The following is a 25,163-nucleotide window of genomic DNA, read 5'->3' as shown; positions in this document are numbered from 1 at the left end:
CATCTCTACAGAGGTGACCTCCACAGAAGCCCCAACCACCTCAGGACACTCATCTACCTCCTTCCCAACCACTGCAGCCTCCTCCAGCGCTCTCACCTCCACAGAGCTAACCACCATGACTTCCGTGACCACCGCAGGAGACCCATCTACTTCCTTCTCGACCACTGGAGGCACCACCAATAGTGCCATCTCCACAGAGGTGACCTCCACAGAAGCCCCCACCACCGCAGGAGAATTATCAACTTCCTTGTCCACTGCTGGATCCACCTCCACTGCTCCCACCTCCACAGAGGTGACCTCCATGGCTTCCACGAGCACCATGGCAGACTTATCCACGTCCTTCTCCACCATTGGAGTCACCCCCACCACCGTCATCTCCACAAAGTTGACCTCCTCAGCACCCTCCACCTCTTCAGAAGACTCCTCCACACTCTTTTCCACCACTGCAGCCTCCTCCACCGATCTCACCTCCGCAGAGGTGACCTCCATGGCTTCCATGACCACTACGGGAGACTCATCTACTTCTTTCTCAACCACTGGCATTACCCCCAGCACTCTCATCTCCACAGAAGTGACCTCCACAGAAGTCCCCACCACCTCAGAAGACCTTTCCACCATCTTCTCCACCACTGGAACCACCACCAATTTTGTCACCTCAACGCAGGTGACCTCAATGCCATCCGGGACAACCACAGGAGACTCATCCACTTCCTTCTCGACCACGGCAGCCACCCCCAGCTCTGTCGTCTCCACAGAGGTGACCTCCACAGAAGCCCCAACCACCTCAGGAGACTCATCTACTTCCTCCCCAACCACTGGAGCCTCCTCCACTGCTCCCACCTCCCCCGAGGTGACCTCCATGGCTTCCGTGACCACCTCAGGAGACTTATCCACTTCCTTCTTGACCACAGGAGCCACCTCCACTACTGTCACCTCCACAGAGGTGACCTCTGTGGCGTCATCAGCCACCACAGCAGTGTCCTCCACTCCCTTCTTCTCCACTGGACCCTCCTCCACTGCTCTCACCTCCACTGAGGTGACCTCCTCAGCAGCCCCCAGCACCTCAGAAGAGGTCTCCACACTCTTCTCCACCAATGGAGCCACCTCCACAGCTCCCACCACCACAGAGGTCACCTCCACAACACCTCCCACCACCCCAGGAGACTTCTCTACTTCTTTCCCGACCACTGCAGCCTTCTCTACTGCTCCCAGCTCCACAGAGGTGACCTCCATGGCTTCCACAACCCCCACAGGAGACTCATCCACTTCCTTCTCGACCACTGCAGCCACCCCCAGCTCTGTCATCTCCACAGAGGTGACCTCCACAGAAGCCCCCACCACCTCAGGAGACTCATCTACTTCCTCCCCAACCACTGGAGCCTCCTCCACTGCTCCCACCTCCCCCGAGGTGACCTCCATGGCTTCCGTGACCACCTCAGGAGACTTATCCACTTCTTTCTCCACCACAGGAGCCTCCTCCACTGCTGTGACCTCCACTGAGGTGACCTCCGTGGATTCATCAGCCACCACAGCAGAGTCCTCCACTCCCTTCTTGTCCACTGCACCCACCTCCACTGCTCTCACCTCCACTGAGGTGACCTCCTCAGCAGCCCCCACCACCTCAGAAGAGGTCTCCACACTCTTCACCACTGGAGCCACCTCCACTGCTCTCAGCTCCACAGAGGTGACCTCCATGGCTTCCCCTACCACCACAGGAGACTTATCCACTTCCTTCCCCACCACTGGATCTACACCCACCACTGTCATGTCAACAGAGGTGACCTCCTCAGCAACTGCCACCTCTTCAGAAGACGTCTCCACACTCTTCTCCACCACTGGCCGAACCTCCACTGGAGCAACCACCACACAGGTGACCTACACAGCACCTCCCACCACCTCAGGAGAATTCTCTACTGCCTTCCCGAGCACTGCATCCTCCTCTACTGCTCCCACCTCCACAGAGGTGACCTCCATGGCTTCCACGACCACCTCAGGAGACTCATCTACTTCCTTCTCAACCACTGGCATTACACCCAGCACTGTCATCTCCATCGAGGTGACCACAGAAGCACCCACCACCTCAGAAGGCATCTCCACGCCCTTCACTACCACTGGAGCCACCTCCACTGCTGTCACCTCCACAGAGGTGACCTCCTCAGCAGCCCCCTCCACCTCAGAAGAGGTCTCCACACTCTTCTCCACCACTGGAGCCTCCTCCACTGCTCTCAGCTCCACAGAGTTGACCTCCATGTCTTCTATGACCACCTCAGGAGAGTTATCGACGTCCTTTGTGACCACTGGAGCCACCCCCAGCACCGTCATCTCCACAGGGGTGACATCTACAGAACCATCCAGCACCTCAGAAGACACCTCCACACTCTTCATTACCACAGGAGCCTCCTCCACTTCTCTCGGCTCCACAGAGGTGACCTCCATGGCTTCCGGGATCACCTCAGGATACTCATCCACTTCCTTCTCAACCACTGGCATTACACCCAGCACTGTCATCTCCACAGAGGTGACCACAGAAGCACTCACCGCCTCAGAAGGCATCTCCACGCCCTTCACTACCACTGGAGCCACCTCCACTGCTGTCACCTCCACAGAGGTGACCTCCATGGGATCATCAACCACCACAGCAGATTCCTCCACTCCCTTCTTCTCCACTAGACCATCCTCCACTGCTCTCACCTCCTCTGAGGTGACCTCCTCAGCAGCCCCCAGCACCTCAGAAGAGGTCTCCACACTCTTCTCCACCACTGGAGCCACCTCCACTGCTTTTACCTCCACAGAGTTGACCTCCACAACACCTCCCACCTCCTCAGGAGAATTCTCTACTACTTTCCCGACCACTGCAGCCTCCTCTACTGCTCCCACCTCAGCAGATGTGACCTCCATGGCTTCTGCGACTACTTCAGAAGACTCATCTACTTCCTTCTCAACCACTGGCCTTGCACCCAGCACTGTCATCTCTACAGAGATGACCTCCACAGAAGCCCCCACCACCTCAGCAGATGCCGCCACACTCTTCTCTACGCCTAACTCCACCTCCATGACTTTTACCTCCACATCAGTGACCTCCATGGATTCCACGACCACCTCAGGAGACTCATCCACTTCCTTCTCCACCACTGGAGCCACCCCGAGCACTCTCATCTCCACAGAGTTGACCTCCTCAGCAGCACCCACCACCTCAGCAGACGTCTCCACTTCCTTCTCCACTGCTCGATCCACCTCCACTGCTCTCACCTCCACGGAGGTCACCACCAGAGAAGTCCCCACCACCTCAGAAGACCTTTCCACAGTCTTCTCCACCACTGGAACCACCACCAATTTTGTCACCTCAAAGCCAGTGACTTCAATGCCATCCGGGATAGCCACAGGAGACTCATCCACTTCCTTCTCGACCACTGGAGCCACCACCAGCACCATCATCTCCACAGGGGTGACATCTACAGAACCCTCCGCCACCTCAGAAGAAACCTCCAAACTCTTCTCTACCCCTGGAGCCTCATCCACTGCTCTCAGCTCCACAGAGGTGACCTCCATGGCGCCCACAACACCCACAGGAGACTCATCCACTTCCTTCTCGACCACTGCAGCCACCCCCAGCTCTGTCATCTCCACAGAGGTGACCTCCACAGAAGCCCCAACCACCTCAGGAGACTCATCTACTTCCTTCCCAACCACTGGAGCCTCCTCCACTGCTCCCACCTCCCCCGAGGTGACCTCCATGGCTTCCGTGACCACCGTGGGAGACTTATCCACTTCCTTCTTGACCACAGGAGCCACCTCCACTGCTCTCACCTCCAGTGAGGTGACCTCCTCAGAAGCCCCCACCACCTCAGAAGAGGTCTCCACACTCTTCTCCACCACTGGAGCCACCTCCACTGCTCTCAGCTCCACAGAGGTGACCTCCATGGCGCCCACAACACCCACAGGAGACTCATCCACTTCCTTCTCGACCACGGCAGCCACCCCCAGCTCTGTCATCTCCACAGAGGTGACCTCCACAGAAGTCCCAACCACCTCAGGAGACTCATCGACTTCCTTCCCAACCACTGGAGCCACCTCCACTGCTCCCACCTCCCCCGAGGTGACCTCCATGGCTTCTGTGACCACCGTGGGAGACTTATCCACTTCCTTCTTGACCACAGGAGCCACCTCCACTGCTCTCACCTCCAGTGAGGTAACCTCCTCAGCAGCCCCCACCACCGCAGAAGAGGTCTCCACACTCTTCTCCACCACTGAAGCCACCTCCACTGCTCTCAGCTCCACAGAGGAGACCTCCTCAGCAACTGCCACCTCTTCAGAAGACGTTTCCACTCTCTTCTCCACCACTGGCGGAACCTCCACTGCTTTTACCTCCACAGAGGTGACCTCCACAACACCTCCCACCTCCTCAGGAGAATTCTCTACTTCTTTCCCGACCACTGCAGCCTCCTCTACTGCTCCCACCTCAGCAGACGTGACCTCCATGGCTTCTGCGACTACTTCAGAAGACTCATCTACTTCCTTCTCAACCACTGGCCTTGCACCCAGCACTGTCATCTCTACAGAGATGACCTCCACAGAAGCCCCCACCACCTCAGCAGATGCCGCCACACTCTTCTCTACGCCTAACTCCACCTCCATGACTTTTACCTCCACATCAGTGACCTCCATGGATTCCACGACCACCTCAGGAGACTCATCCACTTCCTTCTCCACCACTGGAGCCACCCCGAGCACTCTCATCTCCACAGAGTTGACCTCCTCAGCAGCACCCACCACCTCAGCAGACGTCTCCACTTCCTTCTCCACTGCTCGATCCACCTCCACTGCTCTCACCTCCACGGAGGTCACCACCAGAGAAGTCCCCACCACCTCAGAAGACCTTTCCACAGTCTTCTCCACCACTGGAACCACCACCAATTTTGTCACCTCAAAGCCAGTGACTTCAATGCCATCCGGGATAGCCACAGGAGACTCATCCACTTCCTTCTCGACCACTGGAGCCACCACCAGCACCATCATCTCCACAGGGGTGACATCTACAGAACCCTCCGCCACCTCAGAAGAAACCTCCAAACTCTTCTCTACCCCTGGAGCCTCATCCACTGCTCTCAGCTCCACAGAGGTGACCTCCATGGCGCCCACAACACCCACAGGAGACTCATCCACTTCCTTCTCGACCACTGCAGCCACCCCCAGCTCTGTCATCTCCACAGAGGTGACCTCCACAGAAGCCCCAACCACCTCAGGAGACTCATCTACTTCCTTCCCAACCACTGGAGCCTCCTCCACTGCTCCCACCTCCCCCGAGGTGACCTCCATGGCTTCCGTGACCACCGTGGGAGACTTATCCACTTCCTTCTTGACCACAGGAGCCACCTCCACTGCTCTCACCTCCAGTGAGGTGACCTCCTCAGAAGCCCCCACCACCTCAGAAGAGGTCTCCACACTCTTCTCCACCACTGGAGCCACCTCCACTTCTCTCAGCTCCACAGAGGTGACCTCCATTCCTTCCGTGACCACCTCAGGAGACTTATCCACTTCCTTCTCCACCACTGGAGCCACCCCCACCACTGTTATCTCCACAGAGGTGACCTCCTCAGCAACTGCCACCTCTTCAGAAGACGTCTCCACACTCTTCTCCACCACTGGTCGAACCTCCACTGGAGCCACCACCACACAGGTGACCTACACAACACCTCCCACCACCTCAGGAGAATTCTCTACTGCCTTCCCGAGCACTTCATCCTCCTCTACTGCTCCCACCTCCACAGAGGTGACCTCCATGGCTTCCACGACCACCTCAGGAGACTCATCTACTTCCTTCTCAACCACTGGCATTACACCCAGCACTGTCATCTCCACAGAGGTGACCACAGAAGTACCCACCGCCTCAGAAGGCATCTCCACGCCCTTCACTACCGTTGGAGCCATCTCCACTGCGCTCACCTCTACAGAGGTGACCTCCATGGGATCAGCGACCACCACAGCAGAGTCCTCCACTCCCTTCTTGTCCACGGGACCCTCCTCCACTGCTCTCACCTCCACTGAGGTGACCTCCTCAGCAGCCCCCAGCACCTCAGAAGATGTCTCCACACTCTTCTCCACCACTGGAGCCACCCCCACTGCTTTCAGCTCCACAGAGGTGACCTCCATGGCTTCTACAACCACCATGGCAGACTTATCCACTTCCTTCCCCACCACCGGAGCCACCCCCACCACTGTCATCTCCACAGAGGTGACCTCCTCAGCAACTGCCACCTCTTCAGAAGACGTCTCCACACTCTTCTCCACCACTACAGCCTCCACCACCGTTCTCACCTCCACAGAACTGACCTCCATGGCTTCCACGGCCACCACGGGAGACTCATCCACTTCCTTCTCGACCACTGGCGTTACCCCCAGCACTCTCATCTCCACAGAGTTGACCTCCACAGAAGCCCCCACCACCTCAGAAGATGCTGCCACACTGTTCTCTACGCCTAGATCCACCTCCATGGCTTTTACCTCTACATCGGTGACCTCCATGGCTTCCACGACCACCTCAGGAGACTCATCCACTTCCTTCTCCACCACTACTGTCCCCCTGAGCACTCTCATCTCCACAGACGTGACCTCCTCAGCACCCTCCACCTCTTCAGAAGACGTCTCCACACTCTTCTCCACCACTGGAGCCACCTCCACTGGAGCCACCACCACAGGGGTGACCTCCACAACACCTCCCACCACCCCAGGAGACTTCTCTACTTCTTTCCCGACCACTTCAGCCTCCTCCACCGTTCCCACCTCCACAGTGGTGACTTCCACAGAAGCCCCCACCGCCTCAGGAGACTCATCTACTTCCTTCCCAACCACTGGAGCCACCTCCACTGCTCCCACCTCCCCCGAGGTGACCTCCATGGCTTCCGTGACCACTGTGGGAGACTTATCCACTTCCTTCTCGACCACAGGAGCCACCTCCACTGCTGTCACCTCCACTGAGGTGACCTCCATGGATTCATCAACCACCTTAACAGAGTCCTCCACTCCCTTCTTGTCCACTGCACCCACCTCCACTGCTCTCACCTCCACTGAGGTGACCTCCTCAGCAGCACCCACCACCTCAGAAGAGGTCTCCACACTCTTCACCACCACTGAAGCCACCTCCACTGCTCTCAGCTCCACCGACGTGACCTCCATGGCTTCTACAACCACCATGGCAGACTTATCCACTTCCTCCTCCACCACTGGAGCCACCCCTACCTCTGACATCTCCACAGAGGTGACCTCCTCAGCAACTGCCAGCTCTTCAGAAGACGTCTCCATACTCTTCTCCACCACTATAGCCACCACCACAGAGGTGACATCCACAACACCTCCCACTCCCCGGGGAGAGTTCTCTACTTCTTTCCCGACCACTGCAGCCTCCTCCACCGTTCTCACCTCCACAGAGGTGACCTCCATGGCTTCCATGACCACCACGGGAGACTCATCTACTTCCTTCTCGACCAGTGGAGGCACCACCAACACTGTCACCTCCACAGAGGTGACCTCCATAGAAGGCCCCACCACCACTGGAGACTTATCTGCTTCCTTCTCCACCGCTGGATCCACCTCCACCTCTCCCACCTCCACTGATTCGACCTCTACGTCTTTCACGACCACCATGGGAGATTTATCCACTTCGTTCTCCACCACTGGATCTACCCCCACCACTGTCATCTCCACAGAGGTGACCTCCTCAGCAACTGCCACCTCTTCAGAAGATGTCTCCACACTCTTCTCCACCACTGGAGCTACCTCCACTGCTCTCAGGTCCACAGAGGTGACCTCCATGGCTTCCATGACCACCTCAGGACACTTATCTACTTCCTTCCCGACCACTGGAGCCACCCCCACCACTGTCATCTCCACAGAGGTGACCACCTCAGCAACCGCCTCAACCTCAGGAGACTTGTCCACTTCCTTCTCCACCTCTGGAGCCACCTCCACTGCACTCATGTCCACTGAGGTGACCTCCTCACCAATCCCCAGCACCTCAGCAGAGTCCTCCTCTCCCTTCACTACCACTGAAGGCACCTCCACTGGTGTCACCTCTACAGGAGCCCCCACCACCTCAGAAGATGCCTCCACTGCCCTCCCCACCACCGGAGCCACCCCCACTGCTGTCACCTCCATGGACATCCTCACCACTCCAGTGGGTTACTCCACTGTTTCCTCTATGACCGCAGCCACCTCCACTGAGGTGACCTCCACGGCAGCCCCCACCACCTCAGGGGTCTTCTCTACTGCCCTCCCCACCACAGATGCCACCTTCCCTACTGCCGTCTCCACGGAGATGACCTCCATGGCAACTGCGACCACCTCCGGATACTCCTCCACCACTGATGCCATCTCTATTGCAGCCACCTCCACAGAGGTGACAGCCACAGCAGCCCCAACTACCTCAGGACTTTCCTCCACTGATGCCACCTCCACTGCTTTCAGCTTCACAGAGGTGACCTCTACAGCAGCCCCCACCACCTCAGAAGTCTTCTCCACTGCCTTCCCCACCACTGAAGCCACCTCCACTGCTCTCACCTCAACGGAGGTGACCTCCACGGCAGATACAACAACCCCAGGACTTTCCTCCACAGTATTCTCTACCATTGGAGTCACCTCCGCTGATGTCACCTCAACGGAGATGATCTCCACAGCAGCCCCACCTACCTCAGGAGATGCCTCCACTGTCTTCTTCACCACTGATGCCACCTCCACTGCTTTTACCTCCACAGAGGTGTCCACCACAGCAGCCCCTACCACCCCAGGACACTCCTCCACTGCCTTCTCCACCACAGGAGCCACCTCCACTGATGTAACCTCCACAGAGGTGACTGCCATGGCAGCCTCAACCACCTCAGGAGAGTCCTCCACGGTGTTCTCCACCACTGGAGCCACCTCCACGGCAGCACCGACCACCACCACCCTCCAAGAGACCTCCACAGTAGCCTCTACCACCCAAGAGACCTCCACAGCACCCACCACCACCCAAAAGACCTCCACAGCACCCACCACCCACGTGACCTCCACAGCAGCATCTACCACCCACGTGACCTCCACAGCAGCATCTACCACCCAAGAGACCTCCACAGCTCCCACCACCACCCAAAAGACTTCCACAGCTCCCACCACCCAAGAGACCTCCACAGCAACCACCCACGTGACCTCCACAGCAGCATCTACCACCCAAGAGACCTCCACAGCTCCCACCTCCACCCAAAAGACCTCCACAGCACCCACCACCAAAAAGACCTCCACAGCTCCCACCTCCACCCAAAAGACCTCCACAGCACCCACCACCGAAAAGACCTCTACAGCTCCCATCACCACCCAAAAGACCTCCACAGCACCCACCACCAAAAAGACCTCCACAGCTCCCACCTCCACCCAAAAGACCTCCACAGCACCCACCACCGAAAAGACCTCCACAGCTCCCACCTCCACCCAAAAGACCTCCACAGCACCCACCACCGAAAAGACCTCCACAGCTCCCACCACCACCCAAAAGACCTCCACAGCACCCACTACCAAAAAGACCTCCACAGCACCCACTACCAAAAAGACCTCCACAGCTCCCACCACCACCCAAAAGACCTCCACAGCACCCACCACCTCCCAAGAGACCGCCACAGTACCCACCCCCAACGTGACCTCCACAACAACCTCCATCACAACTGTTCCTCCAGGTGAGTTCACCCCCCCCCACACACACCCCCCTCCACCCCAAAAGGACCATCGCGCCCCACATGGCACCTCCACCCTACCCAGCTCCGAGTGGGTCCTGGGTGCCCTCCAAGGTGCTCTGGTGACCCCCCCACCTTGCTCCTTCCCAGTGTTCTGCCAGAATGGAGGCACCTACGATGGCATCAAGTGTCTCTGCACCCCGTATTTCTATGGTCCCTTGTGCGAGTACTCCATCGGCTCCATTGACACCAACCTCCGTAAGTGCCACCGCCACCCCCTACCCCCACCCCGTGGCCTCCCTGGGGGTCCTGACCTCCTTGGGCCACCGCGCTGAGCTCCCTTCCTTTGCCCCTTGTGTCCTTTAGCTGACCCGGGGACAGTGGTGGCAGACATGGAGCTGGTGGTGACCGTCACCAACTTCAACTACACGGAGGACCTGAAGAACAACCGTTCGGACACCTACCGCGACTTTGAGGAGCACTTCCAGAAGGAGGTGAGGACAGGGGACTGAGTTGTCCCCTCCGCGGCCATCTTGTCCCCTGGGTGGTGGCTCATGGAACCCTTTGGCTTTGCAGATCAGGAAGATCTACGGGAACATCCCCGGCTACGAGGGCGTGAAGATCATCAGCCTCAAGTAAGAGGAACCCAGATGTTGGTGTGGCGTGGGGTGGGGGGGTCCCCATTCCATCCCCTCTAAGCCCTCCGCTCTGTCCCCTCTCCAAAGGCCTGGCAGCATCGTGGTGGAGCACCAGGTCATCTTCACCTTGAGGGGGAGCAGCAACAATACGGAGACTGAGGAAATAACGAAGAGGCTGGTGGAGAGCTTGAAAGAGACGGAGGCCACCCAGGGCACCTGCCAGCACAACAGCTGTGGGTGCCCTTCCATGTACACCCCCCCTCCCCCGGCCCCCGGCCCCGTGTCCACCCCCCCCCCAGCTCCCTGGGTCCCACCTGGAGCACCCGAGGATGGGGCTCTGATGCTTCCTCTCTCTCTCCATCTCTCCCACAGCCATCCTCTGCCTCACCGTGTCAGACAACCCCATCGTCAAGAACCTGACGGCGGGGGCTTCCCTGCAAGGTGAGACCCTCTGGGGACCCTCCTGCCCGCCCCACCAGCCCCCAGTGCACCCCACCACCAGCTCCCAGTTCCCCCAGCTCCCTACGCACCCCACCACTTCCTCACACACCCTACAAGGTCTCCCCACTCTGCCCATGCTCCCCACCAGCTCCTTGCCCATCCCACCAGCCCCCAGTACCTCCCACCAGCTCCTTGCCCAACCCACCAGCCCCCAGTGCACCCCACCACCAGCTCCTTGCTCACCCCACCAGCTCCTTGCCCACCTAAAGAGCTCCTTGGCCAACCTGTTACCCTCCAGAGCACACCATCACCAGCTCCTTGCCCAACCCACCACCCCCCTGCCCATCCCATTACCCCCAGCTCACCCCACCAGCGCTCCCATCCCCCCCTAACCCCCTCCAACCTCCCCTCCCTCTCCCCCAGAGATCTGCTGGCAACGAGCACCCAGCAAATACCAGGAATTCTACTACGCGCTGACCATCCAGGGCATCATCCACTGCATCACCAACTGCACACCCAACACACCGATCACCATGGATTGCCACCACGGCCAGTGCCACGTCACCCAGGACGGTCCGAAGTGCTTGTAAGTGCCACCACGGCTGCCCATGGCCATGAGGTTGGCCGGTGGAGGAGTCACCACCATCCCCTGCTCCAGGTCCCACGGGGATGGTGCAAGAAGAAGGTGGACCTGATCCTGTCTCCTTCCCACAGCTGCCAGGATGAAGCCCTGTACTGGTACACAGGTGACAACTGCTCCGGCCGCGTCAGCAAGTTGGCAACTGGCTTGGGGCTGGTGGCCACCGTGTTGCTCATCATCTGCATTGTCCTCGCCGCCTTGCTGGTCAGGAACCATTGGAGGAAGTACATGCTGAGGTAGAGGAGCCCAGACGCCTGGGTTCCCTGTTTGGGGGGAGGGTTCCGGTTCAGAGGGGGTCAGTAATCGGACGCCTGGGTTCCCTGAGGACCCCCCCTCCTCTTGTTGTCTGCCTCCCCCTCTGAGACACTCTCTTGCTCCCCACCCAGTGACCCTCAATCCTACACTGATGGCAACTGGTACAAGGACAAGAACTCCTCCTGGCACTCCCCCGATGGCTTCCTCTACCGCAACATGTGGGCCGACAGCACCATAGCTGACCCCCAACCCCAGTTAGGTTGGATGGAGACCAACGTTTGGAGAAGACCACCGAGACAACCAACCATCCCCCACCATTACGCCATGGGTGAGGAGACTCTACATAACTTCAAGCCTTCGTTGGAGCTGGTGGATACCTCCAGCCCGGTACGTTCCCCTTCTTCTCCGGCAGCACCCACCACCCTCTCCTGGAGTGAGGACCCAAGGGAGACCCTCCTCCCCACCCTCCTCACCTCCTTGCTTCTCCTCCTCCACCAGATGAAGATCTCCAGGCCAAAGTTGATCACCCAGCTATGATCGAGGGCCAACTCACAACATCTCAACTGGGATGAAAGAGTGGAGAACATCCAACCTCAACCCAACGGGGTCTTCTCTTCCAAGAAGAGACCCAAATCCATCCGGCGTGGCTGGACCAGCAGCAAGCGGGTTGTGCCGACAGCTGAGCAGGATGTTTCAGGGCGGGAGGGGTGGACAACTCCCTTCTTATTTATTATTTATTTGGATGATGAAACCCGGTGGCTCCCGGGTGGAGCCCAGGGGGTGACCACGTGGGGATGATGCCCCTCCCCCAACCCTTAGCGGGGGGTGCAGGACTCCTAAGGGGGTGCAGGTTGTAGCGATATGTGGGGTCACCGCCACGGGGGACCCCCCTCCCCACCCCCAATTTCCCACGAGTGTCACACGTTGTAATAAACTTATTGTTATTATTGTGGTAAATTGAGTTGTGTGGTTGGTTGGTGGCCGGTCGTAACTGGTGTTCCCCAGGGCTGGAAGTACTCGGAGACACCGGGAAGTGCTGGGGGAAGCACGTGATACCCAGAACACACTGGGAAGTACCAGGAGACACTGGGGAGCCCTGGAAAGTACTGGGATGCACTGGGGAGCATGTAATACCCAGAACAAACTGGGAAGTACTGGGATACACTGGGGTGCCCTGGGAAGTACTGGGACACCCTGGGGAGCACGTGGCACCCAGAACATACTGGGACACGCTGGGAAGTACTGGGATACACTGGGGTGCCCTGGGAAGTACTGGGGAGCATGTGGCACCCAGAACATACTGGGAAGTCCTGGGAGATACGGGGGAGTCCTGGGAAGTACTGGGACGAAGTGGGAAGCACACGGCACCCAGAACAAACTGGGATACGCTGGGAAGTACTGGGACAACCCGTGGAGCAAGTGGCATCCGGAACAAACTGGGATACATTGGGAAGTACTGGGACACCCTGACAAGCACGTGGCATCCGTAACAAACTGGGATACACTGGGAAGTACTGGGACACCCCAGGAAGGAGGGAACACAGCGGGGGGGCTACGGGACACCCCGGAGGAGAGGGAGAAAGGGGCTGGGATGGGACTGGGGACAACCCGGCGGGGACAGGGGACAATCTGGGGACACGCGCCACCCCCCCACCGCAGTGTCGCCACCACCATGGACAGCGCCCGGCTCGTCAGCACCAGGGACAGCGCCAAGGGGGCCGTGGGGGGGCAACCCATGGGTGACTGGGGATTGGGGGTCGTGGGAATGGCACCTATGGGTGCCTGGGGACAAAGGGTCTTGGGGACACTGCCCACGGGGGTCTGGGGATAGGGGACACTGGGGATGGCACCCATGGGTGCCTGGGGTGGGGGGGTGGGGCTGGGAAAGGCACCCATGGGTGCCTGGGGGACAAAGGGTCTTGGGGACACTGCCCACGGGGGTCTGGGGATAGGGGACACCGGGAATGGCACCCATGGGTGCCTGGGGGACAAAGGATCTTGGGGACACTGCCCACAGGTTCCTGGAGATGTAGGACTCCAGTGATGGCACCCATGGGTGCTCAGGGAGCCCAAGGACGGTGCCTGGGGATGGAGGAGCCTGGGGGCAGTGCCCAAGGAAGGAGACGCCCAGGGAGAGAGCTTGAGGGTGCCCCGTGGATGGCACCCAGGGACGGGTGGCCCTGGAGAAACCACCTGTAGGTGCCAAAGGGACGCGCCCAACCCCCGGTGCCACCATCCTCCCTGTTGCATGGTGAAGAGGGACCACAAAGCCAGGTTGGGGGACAGCATGGGGGTGGCACAGGTCCCGTTCTCTCCCCCCCAGCACCCAAAGGACTTGCACCCTTGGGTTGGCGGTGGGCGGAGAGGGGAGGGGACATGGCCGTGGTGCCGCTTTGCCACATCCCAATAAGGCTTCGACCATCCGGGGTGATTCAGCGGGAACCCCCGCTTTCTTTCTCCATCCACCCCCAGGAGGTTTGGGGAGGGGACAACGCCCCAAGGTGTGGGTTTGGGGAGGGGACAACACCCCAAGGTGGAGCAGGACGAGCGGGTGCCGGTAATCAAGGGAGACCGGCCATGTCTCGCCCTAATCTTATCAGCGTGGCGGAGGGAAAAGCGCGGCTCCCTCCCTCCCTCGTCTCCGGCTCAAGGGTTGGGCCCATTGTGGTCACTCCAGAGCTGGCCAAGAAGGTGGAACACCATGGGGACGTCCGGACCTTCCCACACCCTTTCTATTTCGGGATTTGATAAAAAAATTACTCAGTAATTATTTACCGGCGCGGCCCTACCTTGCGGTTGATGACCAGGCTGGATTTCGGCACACAAAGTCCCTGCGGTTGGTGCCTCCGGCTCAGTCGTTCTGTGGCTCCCGGCTCCTTCGGGTCTTGCTGATGATGGAGCTGGGTTCCGTCTTCTTCCTCCTCTTCTTCATCCCCTTGGAGGCTCTGTCAGGTAAGAGAGGGAGAAGATGGGAAGATCTTCATCCTGCTGGTGGTGAGGCATCATCCCACCTCCGCTGAAAAATCCCGCAAGGAGGTTTTTTTGGGCTCTTTCTGGGCTTTGCGGTCCACTGGAAGCTCCTCTTTGAAGAACTTGGACCACCCAGCTTCCCTCGGCACATGGGTGTTAATCCCAGCCCATGGGGTGTCCATGGGGATCCCCACCTGCCCTCCAAGGGCAAAGTCACCCTATGGGTGCCCGTTCCCCTCTTCCCTTCTCTGGGTGGGGTTTTAGTGCCTTGGGCACTGGTCGGAGCTGGTTTTTTTGTGGGGGGGGGACACCCTGCCCCAGACTCCTGGGTCCTCTCCTCAGGGGGTTGGGTTGGATAATGTTGACTCGTCAGAGGTGGGGTGGGACTCCCAGGTCCTTCCTCCAACCGGGGAGGAGGGGTCTGGGATTTGTGTTGTCGTCCCCCCCCTATCCCAACCTGTCCCTCTTCCAGCCCCCTGCGAGAACGGCGGCACGGCGGTGGGGGAGGGATGCGTGTGTCCCCCCGGCTACAACGGCACCCGCTGCGAGACGGAGGACCCCGCCAAAGCTTGCCAAAACGGTGCCACCGCCGTGGGGACGAAGTGCTACTGCTCGCCGGGATTTCGGGGTCCCCTTTGCGAACACCCCGACCCCGCCAGTGCCTGCCAGAACGGGGCCACGGCTTTCGGGACGGCGTGCGTGTGTCCCCCGGGCTACCGGGGAGAAGTCTGTCAGCACCCAGAACAACCCGATTCATGTCTAAACGGTGGCACGTTGGTGGGGGTGGCCTGTCACTGTCCCCTGGCAACCTGGGGACCCCGGTGTGAGTGCACCAGCCTGTCCCCTGCCGCGGAGCACACCACGGTGGGGAGCCTGAGCACGGTGGTCGATGAGACGGTCTCCATGTCAACGACTGGTGTCACCTGCTTGACAAATACCATGGAGACCCGTACCACGGTCCTGACCACCCTGGAAAGCACTAGCGTGGCCACGGTCCCGACTACCACTATGGAAAGCAAGGCTACAGCCATGCCATGGGCACCCCGGGCAAGAAACGCCATGGTCGCCCCCGCAGAAAGCAACACCACGGCCACGCTACCAACTACCGCCCTGGAGAGCAACACCACGGCCACGGAGAGCAACACCACGGCCACCACCTTGGAAAGTGAGACCACGGCCACGCTACCAACCCCCCTGGAAAGCAACACCACGGTCGTGGAAATAAACACCACGGCTACTTCCATGGAAAGTGAGACCACGGCCACGCTCCTGCCCTCCCCGGAAAGCAACACCACGGCCACCACCCTGGAAAGCGAGACCACGGCCACGCTCCTGCCCCCCCTGGAAAGCGACACCGTGGTCGTGGAAAGCGAGACCACGGTGACGGTACTGACCCCCTTGGAAAGGAACACCACAGCCCTGGAGAGCAACACCATGGCCGCCACCACCCTGGAAAGTGAGACCACGGCCACGCTCCTGCCCCCCCTGGGAAGCAACACTACGACCATGAAAAGCAACACCGTGGCCACCACCCTGGAAAGCGAGACCACGGTGATGGTACTGACTCCCCTGGAAAGCAACACAGCAGTCCGGGAAAACAACACCACAACCATGAAAAGCAACACCGTGGCCACCACCCTGGAAAGTGAGACCACGGCCACACTCCTGCCCCCCCTGGGAAGCAACACTACGACCATGAAAAGCAACACCGTGGTCACCACCCTGGAAAGTGAGACCACGGCCACGCTACTGACCCCCCCGGAAAGTAATATCACGGACACTCTGCCGACCCCCATGGAAAGCAACACCACGGCCACGCTCCCGACCGCTCCCACCAACGCCTCTGCTCCCCCAGCTCAGCCCAATGCCACCCACACGGTCCTCCTGGATGCCACCACAGCATGCGCTGGGAACTGCACCAGCCCCGCCACCGAGACCACAGTCGTGACGTCCCAGTCCCCTCCCAACACCATGGTGCCCACGACAGAGATTTTTGGCTCGGCCACCGTCACCACCTCGTCCTCTTCAACCAGCAGACCCCCCACCACCTTGGCCACCATCTGCCTCTACCTCCCACACGGGTCCAGCCCTCCGGCTAGTGGGTGCTCTGGAATGGGGTCCTTGGGGTGGGAGGGGTCTTCTTCCCCAGGGCCAGGAGGGACATGGGGTCTTCCAGGGTTGGGGTGAGGAGGAGGAGGGAGAGAAGGATGGACATGGGTCCAGCCCTGTGGGTGGTGGGTGTCCTGGCATGGGGTCCTTGGGGTTCTCCTTCCCAGGGGTCTCCTGGGGCAAGAAGATAAAGGGGCGGGGAGGTGAAGAAGGATGGATGTGGGTCTACCATGCCCAAGGATCAGAGCTGGGGGTGGCGGTGGGGAGGCCAGGACTTCTGGGTCCCCCCCACCAACTCCTTCTGCCCCCACCTCTCTTCCAGTCGTCTGCCGCAACGGTGGGGTGGCCAACTTGACCGAATGCCTTTGCCCACCCGGCTACTCCGGCCCCACTTGCGAGATGGTGGACACCACCGACCAATGTGCCGGCGGCAGCACGGCGGTGGGCAACCGGTGCATCTGCCCACCGGGGCGGTCGGGACCCCGTTGTGACACTCGTGATGAAACCACGGCTTGCCGGAACGGTGGCACAGCCGTGGGTACAGAGTGTTACTGCCCCGCTGGGTTTTATGGTCCACGGTGTGAGCACCACCGCACCACCGCCGGCCCCACCTCTGGGAGGACCACCACGTCCCGAGTAACCCCCCATCACCCTACGAGGAGCAGACCTACACCAAGGAGTAGACCTACACCAGGGACCAGACCTACACCAAGGACCACCAGGAGAACCACCACCACCACCACACCCATCCCAACCACCGCAGGTTGGTGGGTCCTCCTTGGCATTGGGTGCTCAGGCAAAGACCACCCTTCCCCACCCCAGTCCCTTCTGGGAGAGGGCCATCTGCGTGGCCACCCCCCCCTCCCCCCAGAGGGGCTACCCCCACCCCTACAGCCCCAATGTTGTCCCACAACCAAAGGGGGACACACCAGGGAGCTGCTGGTTGGGATGAGGAACCGCTTTTCTCCCTGTCCCCCCCCCGCCCCAAATTGGGGGGGGGGGGGCTGTGGTGATGGTGCACCCAACTGGATGGATCTGGGAGGGGACACGGGGTGCTGGACACGGTGGGAAGGAGGGTACAGGCAGGCAATGGGGGGCTACCCATGAGCCCTTGCGTCCTTCTCCCCACAGACCCCTGCCAGAATGGGGGTCACTGGACAGGGACATTTTGTCTCTGCCCCCCCAACACGGACGGAGCCCGCTGCCAGTTCGGGGCATCGACCATCAACATCACGGCAGGTAAGGCAGAGGGGGACACCTCACCTTGTCCCCGCCTTGTCCCCAAGAGGGACACCCCATGGGATGTCCCCATCTGATGGGCATCGCATCCTACCCCCTTCCACGAAGAGCTGGGTCCCTCCATCTTGATGCTGGCACGTGTCACCAACCGGAACTTCTCTGAGGACTTGAGGGACACCTCGTCCCCCACCTATCGCAGCTTCGTGGACGAGTTCAGCCGGATGGTGAGTCCCCCGTTGTGTCCTCCCACAACTCATGAGGGGGTCACTGGGACCACCCCAAGGGACCACCCAGCCCAGCCCCACTGGTGACATGTGTCTCCCTGTCCCCAGATGGACAGGATCTACCACAACGTCTCTGGCTACAGCGGCACCCGGGTCCTGACTCTGACGTGAGTGTGGGTCTGGTGGTGGGAATGGGATGGGATGGGTGAGGAACCCCTGGGATGGGATGAGACAGGATGGGATGGGACGGGTGAGGAAACCCTGGGATGGGATGGGATGGGAGAGGAACCCCTGGGATGGGATGGGATGGAACAGGACGGGTGAGGAACGCCTGGAATGGAATGGGATGGAACAGGACGGGTGAGGAACCCCTGGAATAGGATGGGATGAGATGGGATGGGATGGGATGGGAGAGGAACCCCTGGGATGGGATGGGATGGAATGGGATGGAACAGGACGGGTGAGGAACCCCTGGGATGGGATGGGATGGGATGGGATGGGATGGGATGGGACGGGTGAGGAACCCCTGGAATGGGATGAGATGGGATGGGATGGGTGGGGACCCCCTGGGATGGGATGAGATGGGATAGAATGGGACGGGTGAAGAACCCCTGGGATGGGATGGGATGGGACGGGACAGAACAGGATGGGTGAGGAACCCCTGGAATGGGGTGGGGTGGGGTGGGATGGGGTGGGTGGGATGAGGAACCCCTGGGATGGGATGGGATGGGTTGGTTGAGGAACCCCTGGAATGGGATGAGATGGGATGGGGTGGGTGAGGAATCCCTGGAACGGGACGGCATGGGAGAGGAACCCCTGGAATGAGATGTGACAGGTGGGGAACTCCTGGGATGAGATGGGTGAGGAACCCCTGGAATAAGATGGGATGGGAGAGTGAGGAACGCCACATCCCATGCCGATGCTCTCGCTGCCCCACAGAAGAGGCAGCGTGGTGGTGAACTACAAAGTCATGTTGCACCCACCGGCTGGAGACAAACCCACCCCCGACCTTCACCGCCGAGCCCGGGAGCTGCTGGACGCTGCCAACGCCGCGGCTCAGCCCCGAAACTGCAGCCACTCCGCGGGTAGGTGCCAAGCGAGCCACCGCCGCTCAGGGTTGGAGGGTTGGTCCCCACATCTCTGGTAGCCTCCAGTGACCTCTCCCCACTCTTCCCTCTCCCAGAAGGGCTCTGCTTCAGCACCTCCTTCTCCAGATCGACCCGTGCCGAGGTGCCGGCACTTAATGCCACAGGTAAGCGGGGATGGCTGGGACAGCTGTGGGGAGTGGGAGGGGAGGGGGTCAGGACTTCCCTGACCGGTGGCTTCTCCTCTCCAGAGCTCTGCAGAAAATACGCGCCGGCCAACTTCAGCCGGTATTACTACCCCTACCGCACGCAGAACAGCCTCCTCTGCATCACCAACTGCACCCTCAACGTCCCCGGCTCCATCAACTGCAACAGCGGGCTCTGCCGGTTGACGCTGGAGGGTCCCCGCTGCTTGTGAGTGGACCCAAACCATCCCCCTACCCATAATTCCCACCTCACCCCCCGGTCTGACCCCTCATCCGGGCTCAAATCTCCCCCCCAACGCTGACTGTAGACCCGATTCCAGTCCTAAACCTAAGGATGACCCTAACCCTAACCCCACTCCTGACCCAAACCTACTCCCTGTCATAGAATGAACTTCTTAACCCTAATCTGACCCTTAACCCCACCCAAGCCCTAACCCTGGTGGGAACCTGAACCCCAGTCCTTGACCCCCAACCCTTGTCCTCAAACCCCAATCCTTGTCTCCAAAACCTGACCCCAAGCCAAAACCTTGACCCCCCCCCAAGCCCCAACCCTCGACCCAACACCACAAACCTTGAGCCTTAAAGCCCCAAACTTGAGCCCAACACCCCAACCGCTGCCCTCCCAACCCAACCGCTGCCCCCCAAACCCCACCCTGCCTCTCCAAACCCAACCCTTGACCCTCAAAGCCCTAAACTTGAGCCCAACGCTCCAACCCCTGCCCTCCAAACCCAACCCTTGACCGTCAAAGCCCTAAACTTGAGCCCAGTGCTCCAACCCCTGCCCTCCAAACCCAATCCTTGACCCCCAAGCTCCAAACGTGAGCCCAAACCCCAAGTCCTGCCCTTCAAACCCAACCACTGCCCTTGACCTCCAAAAACCCTTGACTACAACCCCCAAACTCAATCCCAACCCGTGGACATGGGGATGGGTCTTCTGGGTTCTTCCCAGCTCTGGGAAGGGCTCCGGGAACCCAAAGGGTCTCTTGGAGGATCCCCACCCCCAAAGCCCACCTCGGGCGGGATCTGGGGTGGGGCGGGGACCCTGCCCGTGACTCGTCACTCTCGCAGCTGCCCAGACATGCCTTGGTACCTGACGTCCGGCGGCCGCTGCCAGACCCACATCAGCAAACTGGGGCTGGGGCTGGGTGTGGGGCTGGGGCTGGGACTCCCCCTCCTCATTCTGCTGGTCCTTTGCATCGTCCTCACCACCCGCTTGGCCCAAAGGAAGAAGAAATCTGCTGGTGCCAGGTGAAGGGGCTGGGGGGAGGGTGGGTTGTCCACGACGGTCCAGGGAGGAGAGACAGGGCCGATACCAAGCTGTGCCCCTTGGCCAAAACCACCAGGGGGGGCGGGAGCGTTCAAACTCCCCATCCCCACCCCAGAGGTGGCTCAGACCCCCAAGGCTGGAGCCCCCCCAGCGTCTCTTCCACCCTCCCCACCCCAGCCCCCCACACAAGTCCCGTGGACTCACCCGGCTCAACAGTACGGCCAGCGAGGACAGCAACTGGCCGGAGGGCAAGCGCAACGCCCGCGCCACCGGTATCTACCACGTAAATGGCAGAGGCTCCACCGCCCAGCAAGGTGAGACCCGCTGCGGGGCAGGGGGGGACAACGACACGACACCACACGAACCCATCCCCACCCTTACCGGACCCTCACACCCACCCCCCCACCCCCCCCGGCCTTCCTCTTCTTCCTCTTCCAGACCCTTACGGACACAGCTCCTACAAGCCCAACGCGGAGGTGGCGGCGGCACCCACCACGCCGGTAGGTACCCGGGGCAAAGCGTCGGGGGGGTGGTGGGGAGGACACACACGCCATGACACACACCCCCCCCCCCCCCCCCCCATCCTCACTGCTCCCTCCCCTCTTCACAGGTGCTGGCAGAAAGTGCAGCATCCCTGTGACACCCCCCCCCCCCCACCTCCAAAAATAACTGGTGTGGGGTGGTCGAGGTGCTCCCCCCCACGGCATGGGAGGTCAGCGACCAAAGACCTCACCCCCGCCCCCTGGTGGCGAGGGGAGGTGGGGAACGTCTTGTGCCTGTCGTCCCCGCCCCCCTCCCCCAGCATTTCGTATTTTTGGGTCAAAAACCGGTGGGATTTGGTTCCTCGGTGAGAGAGGAGAAGTTCCCCCCCCCCCACCGCCGCGACGATCCTGGGAGGGACTCCTTACTGGAGAGGACATCCCTGGGCTGGGCTGGGACTTAATCCAGCTGACGGAGCCTCGCCGGAGCTGGATAAACCTTATCTTAGCGGAAATTATATTTATTAACATATTTATTTTGCCTCCTGAAAAAAATAATCTGGCTAGACGGCGCTGCGGGAGGGGGGGGTGGGGAGGGGAGGGATTCTCAACAACAGGGCATCAAGGCCACCGTCCCACTTGGGAGGGCAAGATTTGGGGCTGTGGGTCACGGTGGGGGGGATTGGGGTCACGGTTGGGGTCTTGGGGATCATGGTTGGGGTCTTGGCGGGGACATGGCGAGACATGGTTGGTGTCTCGGTTGGGGTCACGGGGTTCACAGTTGGGGACTTGGGGGGGGTCACAGTTGGGGTCTTGGAAGTGTCAGTTGGGGTCTTTGGGGGTCCTGGTTGAGGTTTTGGGAGGGTCTCGGGCTTTTTAGGGTAAAGGTTGGGGACTTGGGGGTCCCAGTTGGGGTCTTGAGGGTTTCAACTGAGGACTTGGGGGTCTCAACTGGGGTGTTTGGGGGTCAAGATTGGGCTTTTTGGGGTCACAGTTGGGGTCTTGAGGGGGGTCTCCATTGGGGTTTTTGGGGTGACAGGGGGTGTCTTGGGGGGTTCCAGTTGGGGTTTTTGGGGTCACAGTTGGGGTCTTGGGGGGGTCTCAGTTGGGGTTTTTGGGGTGACAGGGGGTGTCTTGGGGGTTCCAGTTGGGGTTTTTGGGGTCACGGTTGGGGTCTTGGGGGTTTCAGTTGGGGTTTTTGGGGTCACGGTTGGGGTCTTGGGGGGGGTCTCCGTTGGGGTTTTTGGGGTGACAGGGGGTGTCTTGGGGGTTCCAGTTGGGGTTTTTGGGGTCACGGTTGGGGTCTTGGGGGGGTCTCAGTTGGGGTTTTTGGGGTGACAGGGGGTGTCTTGGGGGTTCCAGTTGGGGTTTTTGGGGTCACGGTTGGGGTCTTGGGGGTTTCAGTTGGGGTTTTTGGGGTCACGGTTGGGGTCTTGGGGGGGGTCTCCGTTGGGGTTTTTGGGGTGACAGGGGGTGTCTTGGGGGTTCCAGTTGGCGTTTTTGGGGTCACGGTTGGGGTCCTGGGGGGGGGGTCTCAGTTGGGGTTTTTGGGGTGACAGGGGGTGTCTTGGGGGTTCCAGTTGGGGTTTTTGGGGTCGCGGTTGGGGTCTTGGGGGGGTCTCAGTTGGGGTTTGTGGGGTGACAGGGGGTGTCTTGGGGGTTCCAGTTGGGGTTTTTGGGGTCACAGTTGGGGTCTTGGGGGGGGTCTCCATTGGGGTTTTTGGGGTGACAGGGGGTGTCTTGGGGGTTCCAGTTGGGGTTTTTGGGGTCACAGTTGGGGTCCTGGGGGGGGGTCTCAGTTGGGGTTTTTGGGGTGACAGGGGGTGTCTTGGGGGTTCCAGTTGGGGTTTTTGGGGTCACGGTCGGGGTCTTGGGGGGGTCTCGGAGTTCTTGGGGTGACAGTGGCTGTCTTGGGGGTTTCAGCTGGGGTTTTTGGGGTTATAAGTAGGGTTTTGGGGGTTATGAGTGGGGTTTTGGGGTTCACAACTGGGGTTTTGGGGGTCACGGGGGTGGGTTCGGATGGGAACTCCTAGTGCCGCGCCACCAAGGCAGGGCTGGAAACGATACGGGAAGACCCAACAGCAACCGGAGGAGGAAGAAATTACGCAGAAAACTCACTTGTTTGCACAGCACCGGCGGGGAGGGACACGCGGCCCACACCTGCCCGTCGTCCTGAAATAAAACGAGAATTAATCCTCTGCCACCACAAAGAAATAAATCCACCCAGCCCAACACCGCCCTTCACCCCTCCCGCTGCCCCCAGTCGCAAACCCACTGAGATTACCCGGTATTTGTTTTCTGGGTGGGAAAAAAAAGGCCCTTCCCTGGTCACCAGGCGGTGGGGGCGGGGGGGGGGGGAGAAGAAGTGGGAGAAAGATGGTCAAGGATTTTTGGGAAGGTCTTAGGGGGCAGGGGGTTTGCCTATTTTCCCCCACCGGTGATGTGCAACGGAGGGGAGGGGGCTGCCCGCGTCCATCTTGGCGGGGCGGGAGGGGGGTGGAATTTGGCACCGACCACCCCCCCCCCCCCCCAGAATCTTGAGGGTTGGCTTCGAATTCGCCACCGCCATCCCCCCCCCCCCCCCCCCCCCGCACACGCCTTGAGGAAATGCCACCCAACGGGTCTCAAAGGCCACCCGGGGCCTTTGGGGAGAGTCTTGGCAACCCAACAGCCGTCAGGGCCATCAAACAAACCCTGTGGTTCAATCCCTGCCCGTAGCCGGGGTGGGGGGACAAAGGTCTTCCCTCGGGCGCTTCTTGCCAGAGCTTCTTCTGCCCGCTCCCGGCACGGCTGGGGCTCTGGGATGTTGCGGGAGCGGTGAATGGGAAGATGAAGGTTTCCACCCTTCTTCTCCCCTTCTTCTTCCTCCTCCTCTTCGGAGGTACAATGAGTGAGTAGGGCTGGGGAGGACGGGGCTGGGGGGGGGGATTTTCCCTGGGTGTTTTTTGGCAGGGGAGGGGGGGGGGGGGGGGGGGATGACACACAGGGGAGCGGGTGACACAAGGTGGGACAGGAGGTGACACGTCCTCCTGGGTTCCTTCCACCTCCATCCCCTGGCCAAAAAAAAAAACCAAAAAAACCCAAAAAAACCCCACCCCACACCCCTTTTTCCCAAGCTCCCACCCCCCACCGTGGGGGTCTGAGAGGGATGCTTTGGGGGGGGGGTCCAAACTAGCCCCTTCCCCACACTCACCCGCCCCCCCTCAACCATGGGCTGGTGTCCCCAAATGGGTGACACTTGGTGCCTACGCGCAACCTGGTCCGGCCTCCACCGCCACCGGGTGGCCATAGCTCCGGATCGGAGCCAAGGCGCGACCCACCCCACCCCCCCCCCGCCCCCCCAACCCCCCCCCCAACCCAAAAGCTGACCACCCCCCATCACCACCACCCCCCACCCCTCCTCGCCCCGCTGTTTGCCGGTTTAGCCATCCCCATCCTCCTCCTCCTCCTCCCCGCTGCCGCCGGCGGCCTCTGTTGATGCCAACCCAACCACCTTCCCCCCCACCATGCCCGTGTCCCCCCCCTCCCGCCCCCGCACAGCGCCAGGAGCTTTTAATCCTCGTTAAGAGCGGGGGAAGAGGGCGAGTTGATTGCATAAGGGCGGCTAATTTCGGAGGAAGGCAGCAGGGCCTCGGCTGGAGAGCATCAATTAAGAGCAAATGAGCTGGAAAGATGGGGCTTTTTGGAACGGCATGGCTTTTTTTTTTGGGAGGGGGTGGGGTGGTTTTTTTTGTTGTTCGGGCGTTATTTTTTTAATTTGAGCGGGGTTTTTTTTGGCTGTTTGGTTGGTTGGTTTTTTTTTTTTTTTTGAGCTCGAACGAGCTGGGGAATTTTCCAGGGGAAAAAAAAAAACCAACAAAAAAAACCAAAAAAAAAAACCCCCCCTTGATTTGAAGGACGCCGTCACTAGGTGGG

General features: G+C 60.2%; 1 protein-coding gene across 1 annotated transcript; it reads left to right on the top strand.

Moving 5' to 3' along the window:
- Positions 1 to 10,067: 10,067 nt before the first annotated feature.
- Positions 10,068 to 12,623, top strand: LOC141735317 (mucin-3A-like). The gene is made up of 8 exons (XM_074567959.1): positions 10,068 to 10,189; positions 10,272 to 10,330; positions 10,421 to 10,566; positions 10,706 to 10,774; positions 11,198 to 11,360; positions 11,489 to 11,650; positions 11,801 to 12,056; positions 12,168 to 12,623. Exons 1-8 carry the CDS (start codon positions 10,088 to 10,090, stop codon positions 12,204 to 12,206), a joined length of 996 nt encoding a protein of 331 aa, XP_074424060.1. The 5' UTR covers positions 10,068 to 10,087; the 3' UTR covers positions 12,207 to 12,623.
- Positions 12,624 to 25,163: the final 12,540 nt, after the last annotated feature.

The sequence above is a fragment of the Larus michahellis genome, chromosome 30 (genome assembly GCF_964199755.1).
Source record: "Larus michahellis chromosome 30, bLarMic1.1, whole genome shotgun sequence".
In the NCBI taxonomy this organism is placed as follows: domain Eukaryota; kingdom Metazoa; phylum Chordata; class Aves; order Charadriiformes; family Laridae; genus Larus; species Larus michahellis.
This window is presented reverse-complemented; position numbering and strand designations above follow the sequence as displayed.

Bases quoted from the DNA above. Each gene is read 5' to 3' on its own strand.
- LOC141735317 (XM_074567959.1), top strand. From the start codon at position 10,088: ATGGAGCTGGTGGTGACCGTCACCAACTTCAACTACACGGAGGACCTG. The intron at 10,567-10,705 runs GTGGGTGCCCTT...TCTCTCCCACAG, and splicing joins CACCTGCCAGCACAACAGCT to CCATCCTCTGCCTCACCGTG. The intron at 11,361-11,488 runs GTAAGTGCCACC...TCCTTCCCACAG, and splicing joins CAGGACGGTCCGAAGTGCTT to CTGCCAGGATGAAGCCCTGT.